The 18,196-nt window shown below is 40.6% G+C and overlaps 1 protein-coding gene across 8 annotated transcripts in view; it reads left to right on the top strand.

Moving 5' to 3' along the window:
* Positions 1-18,196, top strand: part of cfap74 (cilia and flagella associated protein 74) — a 461,786-nt gene that overhangs the window by 347,932 nt on the left and 95,658 nt on the right. For 7 of the 8 annotated variants that reach the window (XR_012096720.1, XR_012096719.1, XM_073032443.1 and 4 more), the window contains 2 exons: positions 1,800-1,973; positions 17,283-17,416. Coding sequence is in view for 6 of the 8 variants with exons in the window: in XM_073032443.1 (XP_072888544.1) it covers positions 1,800-1,973; positions 17,283-17,416 (308 nt within the window). In the remaining 2 variants the exon portion in view is untranslated. The remainder of the gene's footprint in view (positions 1-1,799; positions 1,974-17,282; positions 17,417-18,196) is intronic. The other variant, XM_073032445.1, reaches the window with a different exon arrangement.

Genomic DNA, 18,196 nt, shown 5'->3' with positions numbered 1-18,196 from the left:
CCAATCCACAAAAACAAATTTCCTCTATTTATCTTAACAGTCTTGTAAATCTCTATCCTATCTTCTTCATTGCTTTTTTGGAGAGACTTTCAGTTCCTCTGGAATCTCCTAACAAAAAGAACATTTCCCCCATGCTTTCATTGTTGTACAATTGCCCCATAATGCTTCCTTATTTGCTGCTGGCTCTCCTATTTAACTCCAGCCCTTGGTAAAAGCAGCCAAGTCATCATATTCATTGAGAGTCACAGAGTCATACAGCATGATTCATGATTTGGCTCATCACATCTAATGTATCTGTATTGATTGCATCTACCAGTCATTGGCCCATAACCTTCTCTGCTCGGAAACTCAAATGCTTGTCTGGACCATTCTTAAATGTCCTTAGCAAATCTGATTCCACCCCTCTCTCTGGCAATGTGTTCCAGCTAGTCATCAGTTCTGGGTGAAGAAGGTCGTTCCCCCACCGTGCATCCTCTCTAGATCTTTCACTAGTAAATTTATCTCAATAGTCTAAACCAGGAAAACACTTTTATGCTGGACTTTGCACATCTATACTCATGTCATTCTACAGATATCCCACAGGGAGCATCCTAACATGCTGCATCTCAGCATGGTACGGAAACTGATATATATACAGAAAGGTGTCAGAAAAAGACCAGTAATATTGTGAAAGATCCCAACTGCCCTGCTCATGAACTGTTTGTCCAACTCCCATCAGGGAGGAAGCTACATAGTATCCATGCCAGGGCCAGCAGATTCAAAAACATTTTCATCCCCAAGCAGAAAGGTTAATCAACACCTCCTCCCACTAACATACCCCTCCACACCAGTCACCACCACTAATTTACCATTTCCTGTAGAGTCACCTTATGTACTGACACTCAGTGTCCAGCATCACTTTATGGAAATACAATAAGACCTTAGGTAGACCCCACTTGGAGTTCTGTGTTCAGTTCTGGTCACCTCATTACAGGAAGGATATGAATACTATAGAGAGAGTGTAGAGGAGATTTACAAGGATGTTACCTGGATTGGCGAGCATGCCTTATGGGAATACGTTGAGTGAACTTGACCTTTTCTCCTTGGAACGACAGAGGTTGAGAGGTGACCTGATAGAGATGCATAAGATGATGAGGGGCATTGATGGTGTGGGTAGCCAGAGGCTTTTTCACAGAACTGTAACGGCTAACATGAGGGGGCATAGTTTTAAGGTGTTTGGAAGTAGTTACAAGGGGGGTGTCAGAGGTAAGTTTTTAGTGTGGTGGGTGCTTGGAATGCACCGCCAGCGAAGGTGGTAGAGGTGGATACAATAGGGACTTTTAAGACAGTAACATGGAGCTTGGAAAAATAGAGGGCTATGTGGCAGGAAAATTCTAGGCAGTTTCTAGAGTAGGTTACGTGGTCGGCACAACTTTGTGAGCCGAAGGGCCTGTAATGTGCTGTAGGTTTCTATGTTTAATCAATCTATGTATATAAGTTATCATATGTATTTATATTTACTGTGTGCTTTTATTATTGTATTCTTTAGGTTATTGTGTTTTTTGTGCTGCATTGGATCCAGAGTAACAATTATTTTGTTCTCGTTTACTCTTGTATACTGGAAATGACATTTAATAATCTTGAATCTTGAAAAATTCAGATTTTGATGTTGTGGGAACTAAACACTTTGATACAAAACTATATCATTTATCTTGTTTCTTCTTGTGATTTTGGGGCTTTCTTGGTTTTTAGAGGGTACGTAGGTTTCAAAACTGTAAACACAATTGCTCAGAATTTTCCCATCTTGCATTTTGTTTTAGATTAGATTAATTTCATTCACTGTTCACGCTGTCATCACCAGCTCAGACATAGAGATTGATCCTCAAACAATTGACTTTGGTCCTTCTTCAATCTATGAGACGGTTGTGAAAACTATCCGGCTCATGAACAAATCCATCTTGAGCCAGGAGTTTGGATTTGTTGGCATTCCCGAGGTGAGTGAACTGCTGCCAAGTGTCCCTCCCTATGAGATTTGAAACTAGTTTATTATCACTGATGTTTCTAATGTGATGATCAGACTACTGCAGACTTGTTCTTGCCGACAACAATCCATACACTATCAACCTACAGGATATGACACTCAAGGACATGAGCTATTTTTTTGTGATTGTATGTTTACAGTTATATATGTCATAGTTGCAGAGCACAACAGCACAGAAACAGGCCCTTCAAACTGTCTAGTCCATGCCAAACTCTTATCCTGCTTAGTACCATCTACCTCCATACCCCTCCCATCAATATACTTATACAAATTTCCCTTAAATGCTGAAATTGAACCCAAAGTTACAAAGGCCAATTGTATATTTGCTTTTATTACAAAATGTCTTGCTGTAATAATTAAGAATATGTGCTGTGTGTGACTATTGGTACTGTGTTTTGCACCTTGTCTCTGGGGGAATGCTGTTTCATTTGGTTATATTATGATGTATGGTTGAATGACAATTAAACTTGAACTTGAAATGTGTTGTTTTGCAACAGCAGTGCATTGCCAAGATATAAAATTAGTATAAACTAAAAAAATAAGTAGTGCAAAAAAAGGAATAAGGAGTTGATATTCGTGGGTTCATGGACTGTTCATAAATCTGATGGTGGAGGGTAAGAAGCTGTTCCTGAAATGTTCAATTTGAGTCTTCAGGCTCCTGTACCTTCTCAATGGTAGTAATAAGAAGTGAGCATATCTCAGATGGTGAAGGTCCTTAGTGATGGATGTGCCGCCGTATCTTGAAGATGTCCTCGATGGTAAGGAGGGTTGTACCCATGATGGAGATGGCTGAGTCTATAATGCTATGTAGTCTCTTGCAATCCTGTGTATTGGAGAATGCATACTAGGCCGTGATGCAATCAGTCAGAATATTCTCCATCATAGAAATTTGTAAGAATGTTTGGTGACATAACAATTCTCCACAGACTCCTAAGAAAATAAAACCACTATGTACCTTCTTTATTATTACATTAATGTACTGTAAACAGCATGATGGTAGCGTAATGGTTAGCGCAACACTATTTCAGCTCGGGGTGTCAGAGTTTGAAGTTCAATTCTGACACCATCTGATAGGAGTTAGTACTTCCTTCCTGTGAATGCATGTGTTTCTCTGGGTGCTCCGGTTTCCTCCCACGGTGCAAAGACATACCAGTTAGTAGGTTAATAGGTCATTGTTAATTGTACCATGATTAGGCTAGGGTTAAATAGGTGAGTTGCTTACTGGGCCAGAAGAATCAATTCCACACTGTATCTCTAAATGAGTAATAAAAATGCTACACGTGATTGATTGCAGTATAGGAGAACTCTTGGCCACCTTGTTGCTGACTCCTCTTTCTAACAGGATAACCTGCTGGGGTCTCATTAAACGTACTGTCAGGTGGCAATTACTGGTCCAAGTTGTGAGCAGGTCTGCATAACTGAAGAAGATCCCTATTAATTTCTCTTGGATGCCTATCTCACCTACACAGAGCACTGAATGGCTCATGCAGGAAGGCAGCCTGTGACCAAGAACCAGAAGCTGTTCATAAGGGTAAAGTCACTGTAGGATTTATTGGCTTAAAAATTACTTCAGATAATAAAATGATGATGATGTAAAAATAATTTCAAACCCTCCCATTATTGCTAACATACTGCGATACCTCTCTCAGCATGATATATCTTTATTTTCATTTAGAGATACAACACGGTAACAGGCTGTTCTGGCCCAATGAACCCTCACTACCCAGTTACATCCACGTGACAAATTAACCACTCCTCAGTAGCACAGTGCTTAGCACAACACTATTACAACTTGGAAAATCAGAGTTTGGAGCTCATTTCCAGAGTCCTCTGTAAGCAAGTTTGCATGTTCCTTTCCATATGTGTGTGGGATTCTTCTGGTAGCTCCAGAGATGTAGGGGGTTACTAGCTTAATTGGCCATTGTAATTGTCCTGCAATTAAACTAGGGTTAAATTGGTGGGTTGCTGGGAGATGCTGAGTTGTATTTCTAAATCAAATAAATAAATAACCACTGAATAGAATGAGGGTCTCTGCCCTCTACCACAATTTCCCACCGAAGGCCTATTTACAGAATTCAGATATGCAGAAAATTTAAAGGGAAATTGAATTTGAATGGTCCAAGGTTAATACCATATCTTCCAACAACAGATTCCAATACTTTCTCATTTGCCATAAAGCAAGGCAACTGTTCAAAGACTTTTGTGGTTGATATCAGAGTCCCATTTTAACATCTCAAGCACAAACAGTATAACCTGCACTGATAAACCAGGCTCCAAGTAAACTTTGTAAAAAGAGTTTAAAGAGAGACTTGCTTTATTTGTCACATATGCATTGAAGTATTGAAACATACAGTGCAATATGTCATTTGTGTCAATGGCAAACACACTCCAAGGATTGCACTGGGGAACACATGCAAGTGTCACCTAGCTTCTGGCGTCAACATAGCACGCCCACAATATAGAAAACCTATAGCACAATACAGGCCCTTCAGTCCACAATGCTGTGCCGAGCATGTACTTACTTTAGAAAGTACCTAGGGTTACCCATAGCCCTCTACTTTTCTAATCTCCATGTACCTATCCAGGAGTCTCTTACAAGTCGCTATCATATCTGCCTCCACCACCGTCGCCAGCAGCCCATTCCATGCACTCACCACTCTGCGTAAAAAACTTAACCCTGACATCTCCTTTGTACCTACTTACAAGCACCTTAAAACTGTGCCCTCTCATGCTAGCCACTCAGCCCTGGGAAAAAGCCTCTGGCTATTTGCTATTTGTATTTGTATTTTTATTTGTAGTAAGCACGGGGTTGTGATTGTGGGAGATTTTAACTTTCCACATATAGACTGGGAAGCCCATACTGTAAAAGGGATGGATGGTTTGGAGTTTGTAAAATGTGTGCAGGATAGTTTTTTGCAGCAATACATAAAGGTACTGACTAGAGAAGGGGCAGTGTTGGATCTTCTGTTAGGGAATGAAATAGGTCAGGTGATGGAGGTATGTGCTGGGGAGCACTTCAGGTCCAGTGATCACAGTGCCATTAGTTTCAATATAATTATGGAGAAGGATAGGACTGGACCCAGGGTTGAGATTTTTGATTGGAGAAAGGCTAACTTGGAGGAGATGTGAAAGGACTTAGAAGGAGTGGATTGGGACAATTTGTTTTATGGGAAGGATGTAATAGAGAAATGGCAGTCATTTAAAGGTGAAATTTTGAGGGTATAGAATCTTTATGTTCCTGTTAGGTTGAAAGGAAAGGTTAAAAGTTTGAGAGAGCCATGGTTTTCAAGGGATATTGGAAACTTGGTTAGGAAAAAGAGAGATAACTACAATAAATATAGGCAGCATGGAGTAAATGAGGTGCTCGGGGAATATAAAGAATGTAAGAAGAATCTTAAGAAAGAAATTAGAAAAGCTAAGATACGAGGCTGCTTCGGCAAGTAAAGTGAAAATAAATCCGAAGGGTTTCTACAGTTATATTAATAGCAAAAGGATAGTGAGGGATAAAATTGGTCTCTTAGAGAATCAGAGTGGGCAGCTATGTGTGGAGTCAAAAGAGATGGGGGAGATTTTAAACAATTTCTTTTCTTCGGTATTCACTAAGGAAAAGGATATTGAATTGTGGAAGGTAAGGGAAACAAGTAGGGTAGTTATGGAAACTATGACGATTAAAGAGGAGGAAGTACAGGCACTTTTAAGGAATATAAAAGTGGATAAATCTCCGGGTCCTGACAAGATATTCCCTAGGACTTCCCTAGGGAAGTTAGTGTAGAAATAGCAGGGGCTCTGACAGAAATATTTCAAATGTCATTAGAAACAGGAATGGTGCTGGAGGATTGGCGTATTGCTCATGTGGTTCCATTGTTTAAAAAGGATTCTAAGAGTAAACCTAGCAATTGTAGGCCTGTCAGTTTGACGTCAGTGGTGAGTAAATTAATAGAAAGTATTCTTAGATGGTATATATAATTATCTGGATAGATAGGGTCTGATTAGGAACAGTCAGCATGGATTTGTGCATGGAAGGTTATGTTTGACAAATCTTATTGAGGAAAGTTGACGAGGGTAAAGCAGTGGATGTTGTCTATATGGACTTCAGTAAGGCCTTTGACAAGGTTCCACACGGAAGGTTAGTTAGGAAGGTTCGATCGTTAGGTATTAATATCGAAGTAGTGAAATGGATTCAACAGTGGCTGGATGGAAGATGCCAAAGAGTAGTGGTGGATAACTGTTTGTCAGGTTGGAGGCCGGTGACTAATGGTGTGCCTCAGGGATCTGTACTGGGTCCAATGTTGTCTGTCATATACATTAAAGATCTGGATGATGGGATGGTAAATTGGATTAGTAAGTATGTAGATGATACTAAGGTAGATGGCATTGTGGATAATGAAGTAGGTTTTCAAAGCTTGCAGAGAGATTTAGGCCAGTTAGAAGAGTGGGCTGAAAGATGGCAGATGCAATTTAATGCTGATAAGTGTGAAGTGCTACATTTTGGTAGGAATAATTCAAACAGGACATACATGGTAAATGGTAGGGCATTGAAGAATGCAGTAGAACAGAGTGATCTAGGAATAATGGTGCATAATTCCCTGAAGGTGGAATCTCATGTGGACAGGGTGGTGAAGAAAGCTTTTGGTATGCTGGCCTTTATAAATCAGAGCATTGAGTATAGGAGTTGGGATGTAATGTGAAAATTGTACAAGGCATTGGTAAGGCCGAATTTGGAGTATTGTGTACAGTTCTGGTCACCGAATTATAGAAAAGATGTCACCAAAATAGAGAGAGTACAGAGAAGATTTACTAGAATGTTACCTGAGTTTCAGCACCTAAGTTACAGGGAAAGGTTGAACAAGTTAGGTCTTTATTCTTTGCAGCATAGAAGGTTGAGGGGAGACTTGATAGAAGTATTTAAAATTATGAGGGGGATAGAGAGAGTTGACGTTGATAGGCTTTTTCCATTGAGAGTAGGGGAGATTCAAACAAGAGGACATGAGTTGAGAGTTAGGGGGCAAAAATTTAAGGGTAACACAAGGGGGAATTTCTTTACTCAGAGAGTGGTAGCTGTGTGGAATGAACTTCCAGTAGAAGTGGTAGAGGCAGGTTCGGTATTGTCATTTAAAGTAAAATTCAATAGGTATATAGACAGGAAAGGAATGGAGGGTTATGGGCTGAGTGCGGGCCAGTGGGACTAGGTGAGAGTAAGCGTTCGGCACGGACTAGAAGGGCTGAGATGGCCTGTTTCTGTGCTGTAATTGTTATATGGTTATATCTACACAATCAGTGCCTGTCATCATCTTATACACCTCTATCAGGTCATCTCTCATCCTCCGTCGCTCCAAGGAAAAAAGGCCGAGTTCACTCAACCTATTCTCATAAGGCATGCTCCCCAATCCAGGCAACATCCTTCTAAATCTCCTCTGCATCTTTTCTATAGTTTCAACATCCTTCCTGTAGTGAGGTGACCAGAACTGAGCACAGTACTCCAAGTGGGGTCTGACCAGGGTCCTGTATAGCTGTAATGTTACCTCTCGGCTCTTAAACTCAATCCCACAGTTAATGAAGGCCAACACACCATATGCCTTCTTAACCACAGAGTCAACTTGTGCAGCAGCTTAGAGTGTCCTATGGACTCGGATCCCAAGATCCCTCTGATCCTCCACACTGCCAAGAGTCTTACCATTAATACTATATTCTGCCATCGTATTTGACCTACCAAAATGAACTACCTCACACTTATCTATGTTGAACTCTGCCAAGAGTCTTACCATTAATATTATATTCTGCCATCGTATTTGACCTACCAAAATGAACTACCTCACACTTATCTATGTTGAACTCTGCCAAGAGTCTTACCATTAATACAATATTCTGCCATCGTATTTGACCTACCAAAGTGAACTACCTCACACTTATCTATGTTGACCTCTACCTGCCCCTTCTCAGCACAGTTTTGCATCTTATCAATGTCCCGCTGTAACCTCTGACAGCCCTATACACTATCCACAGCACCCCTAACTTTTGTGTCATCAACAAATTTACTAACCCATCCCTCCACTTCCTCATCCAGGTTATTTAGAAAAATCACAAGGAGAAAGGGGTCTCAGAACAGATCCCTGAGGCACCCACTGGTCACCGACCTCCATGCAGAATATGACCTGTTTACAACCACTCTTTGCTTTCTGTAGGCAAGGCAATTCTGGATCCACAAAGCAAAGGTCCCCTTGGATCCCATGCCTCCTTACTTTCTCAATAAGCCTTGCAAGGGGTACCTTATCAAATGCCGTGCTGAAATCCATATACATTACATCTACTGCTCTACCTTCATCAACGTGTTTAGTCACATCCTCAAAAAATCCAATCAGGCTCGTAAGGCACAACCTGCCTTTGACAAAGCCATGCTGACTATTTCAAATCATATTATGCCTCTCCAAATGTTCATAAATCCTGCCTCTCAGGATCTTCTCCATCAACTTACCAACCACTGAAATAAGACTCGCTGGTCTATAATTTCCTGGGCTATCTCTACTCCCTTTCTTGAATAAGGGTACAACATCTGCAACCCTGGACTTCCGGTAAGATGGCGATTGTTTAGCTGCTCCAAACTTTTGTTCCGTTACTGTCGCTATCTTTGCACTAAATGTCTCCATTTTTTAAACCTTAGTTAGGAATTTTTTTGGTATCTCTTACTTGCCTGTGAACATATCTAACTTACAATGTCTAGCAAGAGTTCTAAATCCGGGAGAAAGGAATTTCCGGCTCTCTCAGACGAGACCCTGGCTGCGCTCGGAAAGCTCCGAGACGAAATTTTAAAGGAATTTAAAACCGCTTTCAAACTGGATTGGATCAACGATAAAGTGGACAAGCATGCCAAACACCTATCTCGCATCGATTCGACTTCTAAAGATTTAGAAAGTCGTGTTCGATACTTGGAGACTCTCTGTTCCAGCTTAGAGGAAAAATGTAACAAACTCCTTTCCAAAATGGTGGATCTCGAAAATCGCAGCAGACGCTGCAATCTTAGAATTCTTGGATTGCCAGAGGTGACCGAACATGGACCAACCGTGAAGTTTTTCGCCAAGTTTCTCCGTGAGATATTCGGGAAAGATTTGCTTCCGAACCCGCCTGAGCTCGAACGGGCACACAGAGTCTACGTTTCCCCCCGGAATTCTGGGCTCCCGTCCGCGACCAGTAACCTTGTGCTTCCATCAATACCAGGTAAAACACAGTCTGATTGTAGAGGCACATCGCAGGGGGTCTTTTACTTTCCAGGATACAACCATTCGCTTTGTGGAAGATTTTGCACCCCAGACCTTAAAGATGCACGCTGAGTTTAAAGGTGCAATGAAAGTGCTTTTTGAACGTGGTTTCAAACCCTCTCTTCGTACTCCTGCCGATCTACGAATCAAGCTTAATACTGGAAAATACAAGTGGTTCAAATCAGTGAAGGAAGCTGAAGCATTTGTGGCAAGTCTTCCGGCTATCCAGTCATCTTCGGAATCTGATCGGACCTCCTAAAATGGTGGATAAGTACTCCTCGTAGTAAAATTACTTTTTCTGGACTCAGACTTTACTTGAATCACTCAGACATTATTCATTGAAACTCCAAGGGCTGTTGACAATCTCTCCCGGGATTTGGTGTGTGTGTTATCTATTTTTATTCTTGTATAACTTTATCTACAGAGTTCTACAACTGACTCTAACTTGTTTTGGAGGTTTGAAGTCTTTAGTGAAGGCCTCCCTGTTTGTTGGTTCACAGTTTAATTGCTGATTTATTTTTCCTTTTTTAATATTTATTTATTTATTTATTTATTTATTCTTTTCTTCACCCCTTTTTTCTAATCTCTGAATTTTTTTCTCTCCTCTGTAAATGGTTGATAAATACTCGTCTTGAATTTATAATTTTCCCCTTTCTCTCCTTTTTTTTTACCTTTTTTTTCCCTTTCTCTTACTTTATTCTTCTATAATTTTTCGCGGGTAGGTTAGTTTTGGTTTTCTTCCGATTTTCTCTGTATTAAGTTTTATATTTCTGCAGAAGGTGTTCTAATCTGTAGTTATGTTTTCTAGTGCATAAACTAGTTACTATTTGCCATAGTATTTATACGGAACTGTTGTTAATGACACAGATCTGGAAGTTGTATTTGGGTTAATTTTTTTGGTAGAGCTAGCTACTTGTTTTGGTAGCCGTCTAGTTTTGGGTTGTGTGGGTGGGGTGGATTTTCCAGTTCCAACATCACTCACTGTATTTATTGTTTCTCTTTATTGCTCAGGACATGTATGTGTTTTGATTTTACGAATCTATGTTTACATCTCTGCTCCCAGACTGCTATTGTACTGCTTGACTTTTTATATGCCTGCTGCCTTTTATGCATTAGTAATTGATAATGGCTAGTGCACTTAAGTTCGTGAGCTGGAATGTAAAGGGATTGAATCACCCTGTTAAAAGGAGGAAGGTATTCTCACATATTAAACAACTCAAAGCTGACATTGCTTTCCTTCAAGAAACTCATATTCGTTGTTTTGATAACTCCCGGCTTCTGTCAAAGTGGGCGGGTCAGCATTTTCATTCATCTTTTGCCGCTAAAGCTAGGGGAGTCTCCATTCTTATTAACTCAAATATTCCTTTTGAACTCCATAATAAAATATCTGATACAAATGGCCGTTTTATTATTGTTTCTGGTAAACTATATAACACTAAAGTTGCACTAGCAAACCTGTATGCCCCCAACTTTGATGATGTTAACTTTTTTGAACGGTTTTTTTCCTCACTACCAGACTTAAACGCATACTCTCTTATACTGGGTGGTGACTTCAACTGTTGGTTGGATCCTAAACTGGATCGATCGTCTTCTGTTACCAGATCACCTACTAAATCTGCCTTAGCTATCCAATCGTTTCTCTCTAATTCTGGTATCTCTGATATATGGTGTTTCCTCCATCCTACAGAGAGAGATTATTCTTTTTTCTCACATGTTCACCATACCTTCACTAGAATTGACTATTTCTTACTCGATAACCAACTTATCCCATTTGCCCACTCTTGTGACTATCAGAGTATACTGATTTCTGACCATGCCCCAATTACCCTCTCTCTGAACTTTCCTGGTCTCCCTCAGAGGAATAAACACTGGCGGTTTGATTCAACTTTATTATCGGATGATGATTTTGTAAAATTTATTAAGGATCAGATAACCTTTTATTTTAACACTAATACATCACCTGAAGTGCCATCCCAGATTGTCTGGGATGCCATGAAAGCATATCTGAGGGGTCAAATAATCTCTTACACAGCAAATCTCAACAGAAGATCCTGTGCAGATCGATTAGACCTCATTAACCAGATTAAAGATTTGGATCAAATATATGCCCAAACTAAGAACCCTGAATTATACAAGAAGCGCGTTGAACTCCAAACTAAATTTAACCTTCTGTCCACTCAACCTGTCGAACGCCAACTTCTCAAAAGCAAGAGTCGCTTTTACATTCATGGGGATAAGTCTGGTAAATTCCTAGCCAAGCAGCTGAGGCGTTCCAAAGCCAAACAACATATTACAAAGATCCGGAAGGAGAACGGAGACTTTACATCGGATCATTTAGAAATTAATGACGCATTTAAAAATTTTTATTCTCGGCTTTATTCCTCTGAATCTCTGAATGACAATATCTCTGTTGATCAATTTTTACAGAATCTGAATATCCCCTCACTTTCATCTGATTTCAAAGCCAAACTCAATGCGCCTATATCATCAGAAGAAATATCTTTTGCAATTTCTGCACTGTCCTCAGGGAAATCTCCTGGACCTGATGGGTTCCCTGTAGAATTTTATAAATCATTCTCTTCACTTCTTTCTCCTCAGTTACTTTCAGTATTATCTGACTCGTTTAATTACAGCAAATTGCCACCCTCTTTCAATGAGGCATCTATTATTCTTCTTTTAAAAAAGGGCAAAGACCCAACAGACTGTTCCTCGTACAGGCCGATCTCTCTGCTCAATGTTGATGTAAAGATCTTAGCTAAAGTGTTGGCTCATAGATTAGAAACCGTTATTCCCTCCATTATCTCTGATGACCAAACAGGCTTTATTAAAAACCGTCTCCCTTTTTTTAACATTCGGCGTCTATTTAATATCTTATACTCAGCTCCAACTGGGACTCCTGAATGTGTTATTTCCCTTGATGCGGAGAAAGCATTTGATTGTATAGAGTGGAACTACCTTTTTGCAGTCTTAGAAAAATTTGATCTCAGCCAAAGTTTCATCTCTTGGATCCAATTGCTGTACCTGTGTCCTACTGCTTCTGTTTTAACTAATTTTCAGAAATCCCAAGTATTTAATCTCAAACGTGGCACCCGTCAGGAATGCCCCTTAAGTCCCTTTCTCTTTGATTTGGCTATAGAACCTTTGGCGATAGCATTTCGAAACTGTCCTGAATTGACCGGGATTTGGAGAGGGGGTGTTGAGCATAAAGTTTCTCTTTATGCTGATGACTTATTACTCTTTCTCTCAAATCCGTCTACATCCTTACCTCTAATGTTTTCACTTCTTGACCAGTTTAGCCAGATCTCTGGCTATAAACTTAATTTACATAAGAGTGAAATTTTCCCAATTAATAAAGAAGCACAAGAACTAATATTTCGTGATCTCCCTTTTAAAGTAGTCCATAATCAATTTACTTATCTTGGAATTACAGTCACAAGGAAGTTTAAAGATCTCTTTCGTGAAAACTTTGTCAATCTTTCATATGCTATAAAACAGAGTCTGGTACAATGGTCACCTCTATCTATGTCTTTGGTAGGTCGTATTAATGTTGTTAAAATGTATGTTCTCCCCAAATTTTTATACTTATTTCAATCTATCCCAATTTTTATTCCTAAATCTTTTTTTGATTCCTTAGACTATTATTTTGTCATATCTATGACAGAATAAGCGCTCTAGAATTAATAAAATCCACCTCCAAAAATCTAAAAAAGAGGGTGGCATGGCTTTACCTAACTTTCGCTTATATTATTGGGCAGCTAATATATGTTGTGCTACCTTCTGGTCTTTCTTCCACGGCCAACCCGAGTGCCCTAACTGGGTGGCAATGGAGTTGAGCTCCACTAAAGAATTATCTATCTCTGCACTTCTTGGCTCTGCACTTCTTGGCTCTGCACTCCCTCGTAGTCTGCCCAGATCAATAGCTAATCCTCTTGTTAGACACACTTTGCGTATATGGGCTTAGTTCAGGAAATGCTATGGTTTCCAGGGGTTTTCCATTTCTAGCCCTGTCACACATAATCGCCTTTTTTTACCTACTACGTACGATTCAGCATTCCATGTTTGGTATAGGAAGGGCATTAGACATTTTGAAGATCTTTTCATTGATAATCGCTTCGCTTCTTTTCAGCAGCTCTCTGTTAAGTTCAACCTGCCTAACGCTCATTTTTTCAGATATCTCCAAATCCGACACTTTATTGCTCCTTTAATTCCTAACTTTCCTGAAATGCCTGCGAAAAATGCTATGGACCTATTTCTTTCCATTAATCCACTAGGTAAAGGTTTAATATCAATTATCCGAGGTAAACTAGCAGCCTTACGACGGGCCCCTGTGGATAAAATTAAAATGGCCTGGGAGCAGGATTTAAATATCTCCTTATCCGAGGAGAGCTGGGACTCAGTTCTCAAATCGGTTAACTCAACCTCCCTTTGTGCTCGCCATTGCCTCTTACAGTTTAAGATTGTTCATAGAGCCCATATGTCTAAATCTAAACTATCTCAATTCTACCCTGGCATTAGTCCGCTCTGTGATAAATGCAAGGGGGTGTGGCCTCTCTCATCCATATGTACTGGTTCTGTCCTAGCTTGGAGAAATTCTGGAAAGATGTCTTCACTACATTATCGGGTATTCTGAATCAGCACTTAGAACCAAACCCCTTAATTGCTCTGTTCGGTTTTTGGGGCGAGACAGATTTATGTCTGGGTCCGACCAAATGCCGAATACTATCCTTTGCCTCTCTCCTGGCGAGACGCTTGATCCTCCTTAGATGGAGAGATGTTGCCCCGCCCACTCATGCGCAATGGCTTAAAGACATTATGGCCTGCTTGGACCTCGAAAAAATTCATTATTCAGTTCTTATTTCGGATCTAAAGTTCCATAAGGTCTGAGGACCTTTAATCGAGTACTTTCATAACCTTCCTCTTGACTAAGATTTTTTTTTTTTTTTTTTTCTTCTTTTCGGTCCCTTGCTTTCAGCTCCCTTTTTTTTTCTGGTAGTAGGCATTATTATCCTCTGTTGCTAAGTGTATTCACAGTCTGGGAGTTTGACTGTCCTGACTTATACTCTTTATATTGTGTTGTGGTCGGTCTGGAGTTGTTGTTTTTTTTCTTGTGTTGTGGGGCTTGGGGAGGACACTAAGCTTACTTGTCTTTAATTTAGGTGCTTTTTTGTTAAATTCTCTTCCTTTGTAGCATATTGTTATTGTATGCTTAATTTTGCACTGTATTAATGCTCCTCATTGGAATTTGGGGTTTTTAATTTGTAAAATGTTTTGAAAAACTAATACAAAATTTTTTTTTTAAAACATCTGCAACCCTCCAATCCTCCAGAACCTCTTCCATCCCCATTGATAATGCAAAGATAATTGACAGAGGATCAGCAATCTCTTCCCTTGCCTCCCACATTAGCCTCGGATACATCTCATCTGGTTCAGGAGACTTATCCAACTTGATGTTCGCACATCCTCTTTCTTAAAGTCTATATGTTCAAGCTTTTCAATCCACTGTAAATCATCTCTATAATCACCAAATCCTTTTCCATAGTGAATACTGAAGCAAAGTATTCATTAAGTACCTCTGCTATCTCCTCCAGTTCCATACACTCTTTTCCACTGTCACACTTGATTGGTCCTATTCTCTCACGTCTTATCCTGTTGCTCTTCATACGCTTGTAGAATGCCTTGGGGTTTTCTTTCGTCCTGCTTGCCCAGGCCTTCTCATGGCCCCTTCTGGATCTCATAATTTCATTCTTAAGCTCCTTCCTGCTAGCCTTATAATTTTCTAGATCTCTATCATTACCTAGTTTTTTGAAACTTTCGTAAGCTTTTCTTCTTGACTAGATTTTCAACAGCCTTTGTACACCACTGATCCTTTCCCTACCTCATTGGAATGTACTTATGTAGTACACCACGTAAATATCCCCCGAACATTTGCCATACTTCTGCTGGACATCTCCCTGAGAACATCTGTTCCCAATTTATGCTTCCAAGTTCCTGCTGGATAGCTTCATATTTCCCCCACTTCAATTAAACACTTTCCTAACTTGTCTGTTCCTATCCTTCTCCAATGCTATGGTCAAGGAGATAGAATTGTAATAACTATCTCCAAAAAGCTCTCCCACTGAGAGACCTGATACTTGACCAGGTTCATTTCCCAATACCAGATCAAGTACAGTCTCTCCCCTTGTAGCTTGTCCTCATATTGTGTCAGGAAACCTTCCTAAACACACCTAACAAACTCCACCCCATCTAAACCCCTTGCTCTAGGGAGATGCCAATCGATATTTGAGAAATAAAAATCTCCCACTATGACAACCCTGTTATAACACCTTTCCAGAATCTGTCTCTCTATCTGCTCCTTGATGTCCCTGTTACTATTGAGTGGGCTACAAAAAACACCCAGTAGAGTTATTGACCCCTTACTGTTTCTAACTTCCACCCATAGAGATTCAGTAGACAATCCCTCCATGACTTCCTCCTTTTCTGCAGCCATGACACTATCCCTGAACAGCAGTGCCACACCCCCACCTCTTTTGCCTTCTTTCCTGTCCTTTCTGAAATATCTGAAGCCTGGTACTCTAAGTAACCATTCCTGCCCCTGAACTGTCCAACTCTCTGTAATGGCCACAGCATCATAGCTCCAAGTACTAATCCACACACTAAGCTCATTCGCTTTGTTCATGATGCTTCTTGCTTTAAAATAGACACATCTCATACCATTGGTCTGAGTGTATCCCTTCTCTACCACCTGCCTATCTTCACTCTCGCACTGTCTCCCAGCTTTCTTTATTTGTGAGCCAACTGCCCCTTCCTCTGTCTCTTCAGTTTAGTTCCCACCCCCCAGAAATTCTAATTTAAACTCTCCCCAATAGTCTTAACAAACCTCCCTGCCAGGATATTGGTCCCCCTTGGATTCAAGTGCAACCTGTCCTTTATGAACAGATCACACCTGTCCCAGAAGAAGTCCCAATGATCCAGAAATCTGAATCCCTGCCCCCTGCTCCAATCCCTACCTCGGATTTATCCTCCACCTCATTCTATTCCTATACTCACTGTCGCGTGGCACAGGCAGTGATCCCAAGATTACTACATTTGAGGTCCTGCTTTTCAACTTCCTTCCTAACTCCCTGTAGCCTGTTTTCAGGACCTCCTCCCTTTTCCTACTTATTTCGTTTGTACCAATATGTACCACGACCTCTGGCTATTCCTAACAGGTAACTTACCTCATCTCGATCCGTTATCGCCAAAACCCGAATGAGCCAAGCCCCTGACACTCTGCCTCAGATCACTCCTTTGATGACCACTTCGCTAGGCAGTGTCTCCCTTTTATGCCTGAACCTTCCCTGCTTTCTCACTTATGATTGCTGCTCCGGTTATAGCCGCTGATAGATGCTGTAGATTTTCTATGTTCTTTGAGTAGTCATCACAACTGGTTCTTACTTGGTTGCAGTGGATGACCATGAGTTCTTTTGTGCCTTTCATTCTCCACAAAGCATTGCAAAACTGCCTTTCTAGCCTTGCTGTGGATCTCATCTATCCAGTCTGCCTGAGCTGATTTTGCATGTTAGGACAGTAATGTCCCTATTTCACCAGGGTATGGGTCCTGCCGGCTATGCTCAGTGGGTGAGTAAGCTGCCCTAGAATGGGCATAACAAACTTCTTCAATAGAGGTGCTTACCCTCCCTGGACACCCCTAATCCCCAATTACTAACTTTACATTTGTTAAAATACAGAGCTACAAAACACTAGATGTTTCACTTAAACACAACCCAAATTGCTGTCTGCATTTTATACTTGTACTGAGCATTGTGGGCATGCTACATTGATTGCCGAATGTATGGAAACACTTGTGGGCCTTGCCCAGCACATCCTTAGTTCTATTGGTTGTTAATGCAAACAATGCATTTCACTGTATGTTTCAATGTACATGTGATAAATGAAACTGAATAGTCTGTAAAATCAGGCATAGAATGCCTGAAGTTAGTTTGGTAATGGTATTTTTCTGTACCTTACAGTGTGTAGACGTGCAACCCAATGATGGCTTTGGAGTACTCCTCCCTCTAGAGGAACTGAGTTTGGACATCATGTTCAAAGCTAAACAAGCCAAGGAGTACAACTTTGAGCTGATTTGCAAGTCTGAAATCAACAGGTAACATGTGCAGTATCTGCTTTTAAGTGGGGCTGGTTGAAAGCAATCATCCTCACCCTCCTCCTCCTCCTCCTCCCCTCCTTCTCTCCACTGCTCCTCCCTGTTCCTTTACTCCCCTTTCCCCCCTCCTTTTACCCCCTCCTCCTCCTCCCTTCCTCTTCCCCCCATCCCTCGTCCTCATATGACGAGAAGGCATGTGTATGGGGTTGACTGAGATCTGGGATCAGCCATGCTGGAATAATGGAACAAACTTGATGGGCTGAATGGCCTAATTCTGTTCCTATGTTATGGTCTTACATATTTGGATTTAGTTATTTCAGTTAGTCTAACTTGTTCAGTTCTGTGCAGACAATTTCTTGCTCAGTGGTAAATACTTTGACATATCGTACATTTTGAACTGCTACCATATTTGTTTATTGGATTGGTGCCAGGTAATGGTACCCTTGCCTGGTCCCTCTGGGATCTACTCTTACTATACTCTTCTTTCTGCTCAGTGAAGTATGCTGTTTCCTGACTCAAACTAATTCCAACCGTTTTCATAGCAGCCTTTTCTCCAAAAATCCTTTTCAGTTCTGGTTTCAGAGATGCAAATGTAAGTTCTGTGCATGCTGTTAATAATAGTAATCTATCCTTTCTGTCAAGACAAGCAGTATCCGACAATTTAAAAGCTAATACAGCACCAGGAAGTTCCATTTTGTACTATGTATTGGATTGTACTTCTGTTCAAAATCATAATATAAACAGTCATATCTTTAAAATTGTCTCTGTAAATTTTGTCTG

The sequence above is a fragment of the Hemitrygon akajei genome, chromosome 29 (genome assembly GCF_048418815.1).
Source record: "Hemitrygon akajei chromosome 29, sHemAka1.3, whole genome shotgun sequence".
NCBI lineage: Eukaryota > Metazoa > Chordata > Chondrichthyes > Myliobatiformes > Dasyatidae > Hemitrygon > Hemitrygon akajei.
The sequence above is the reverse complement of the archived record's forward strand: the minus strand, read 5'-3'. Positions and strand labels throughout refer to the sequence as shown.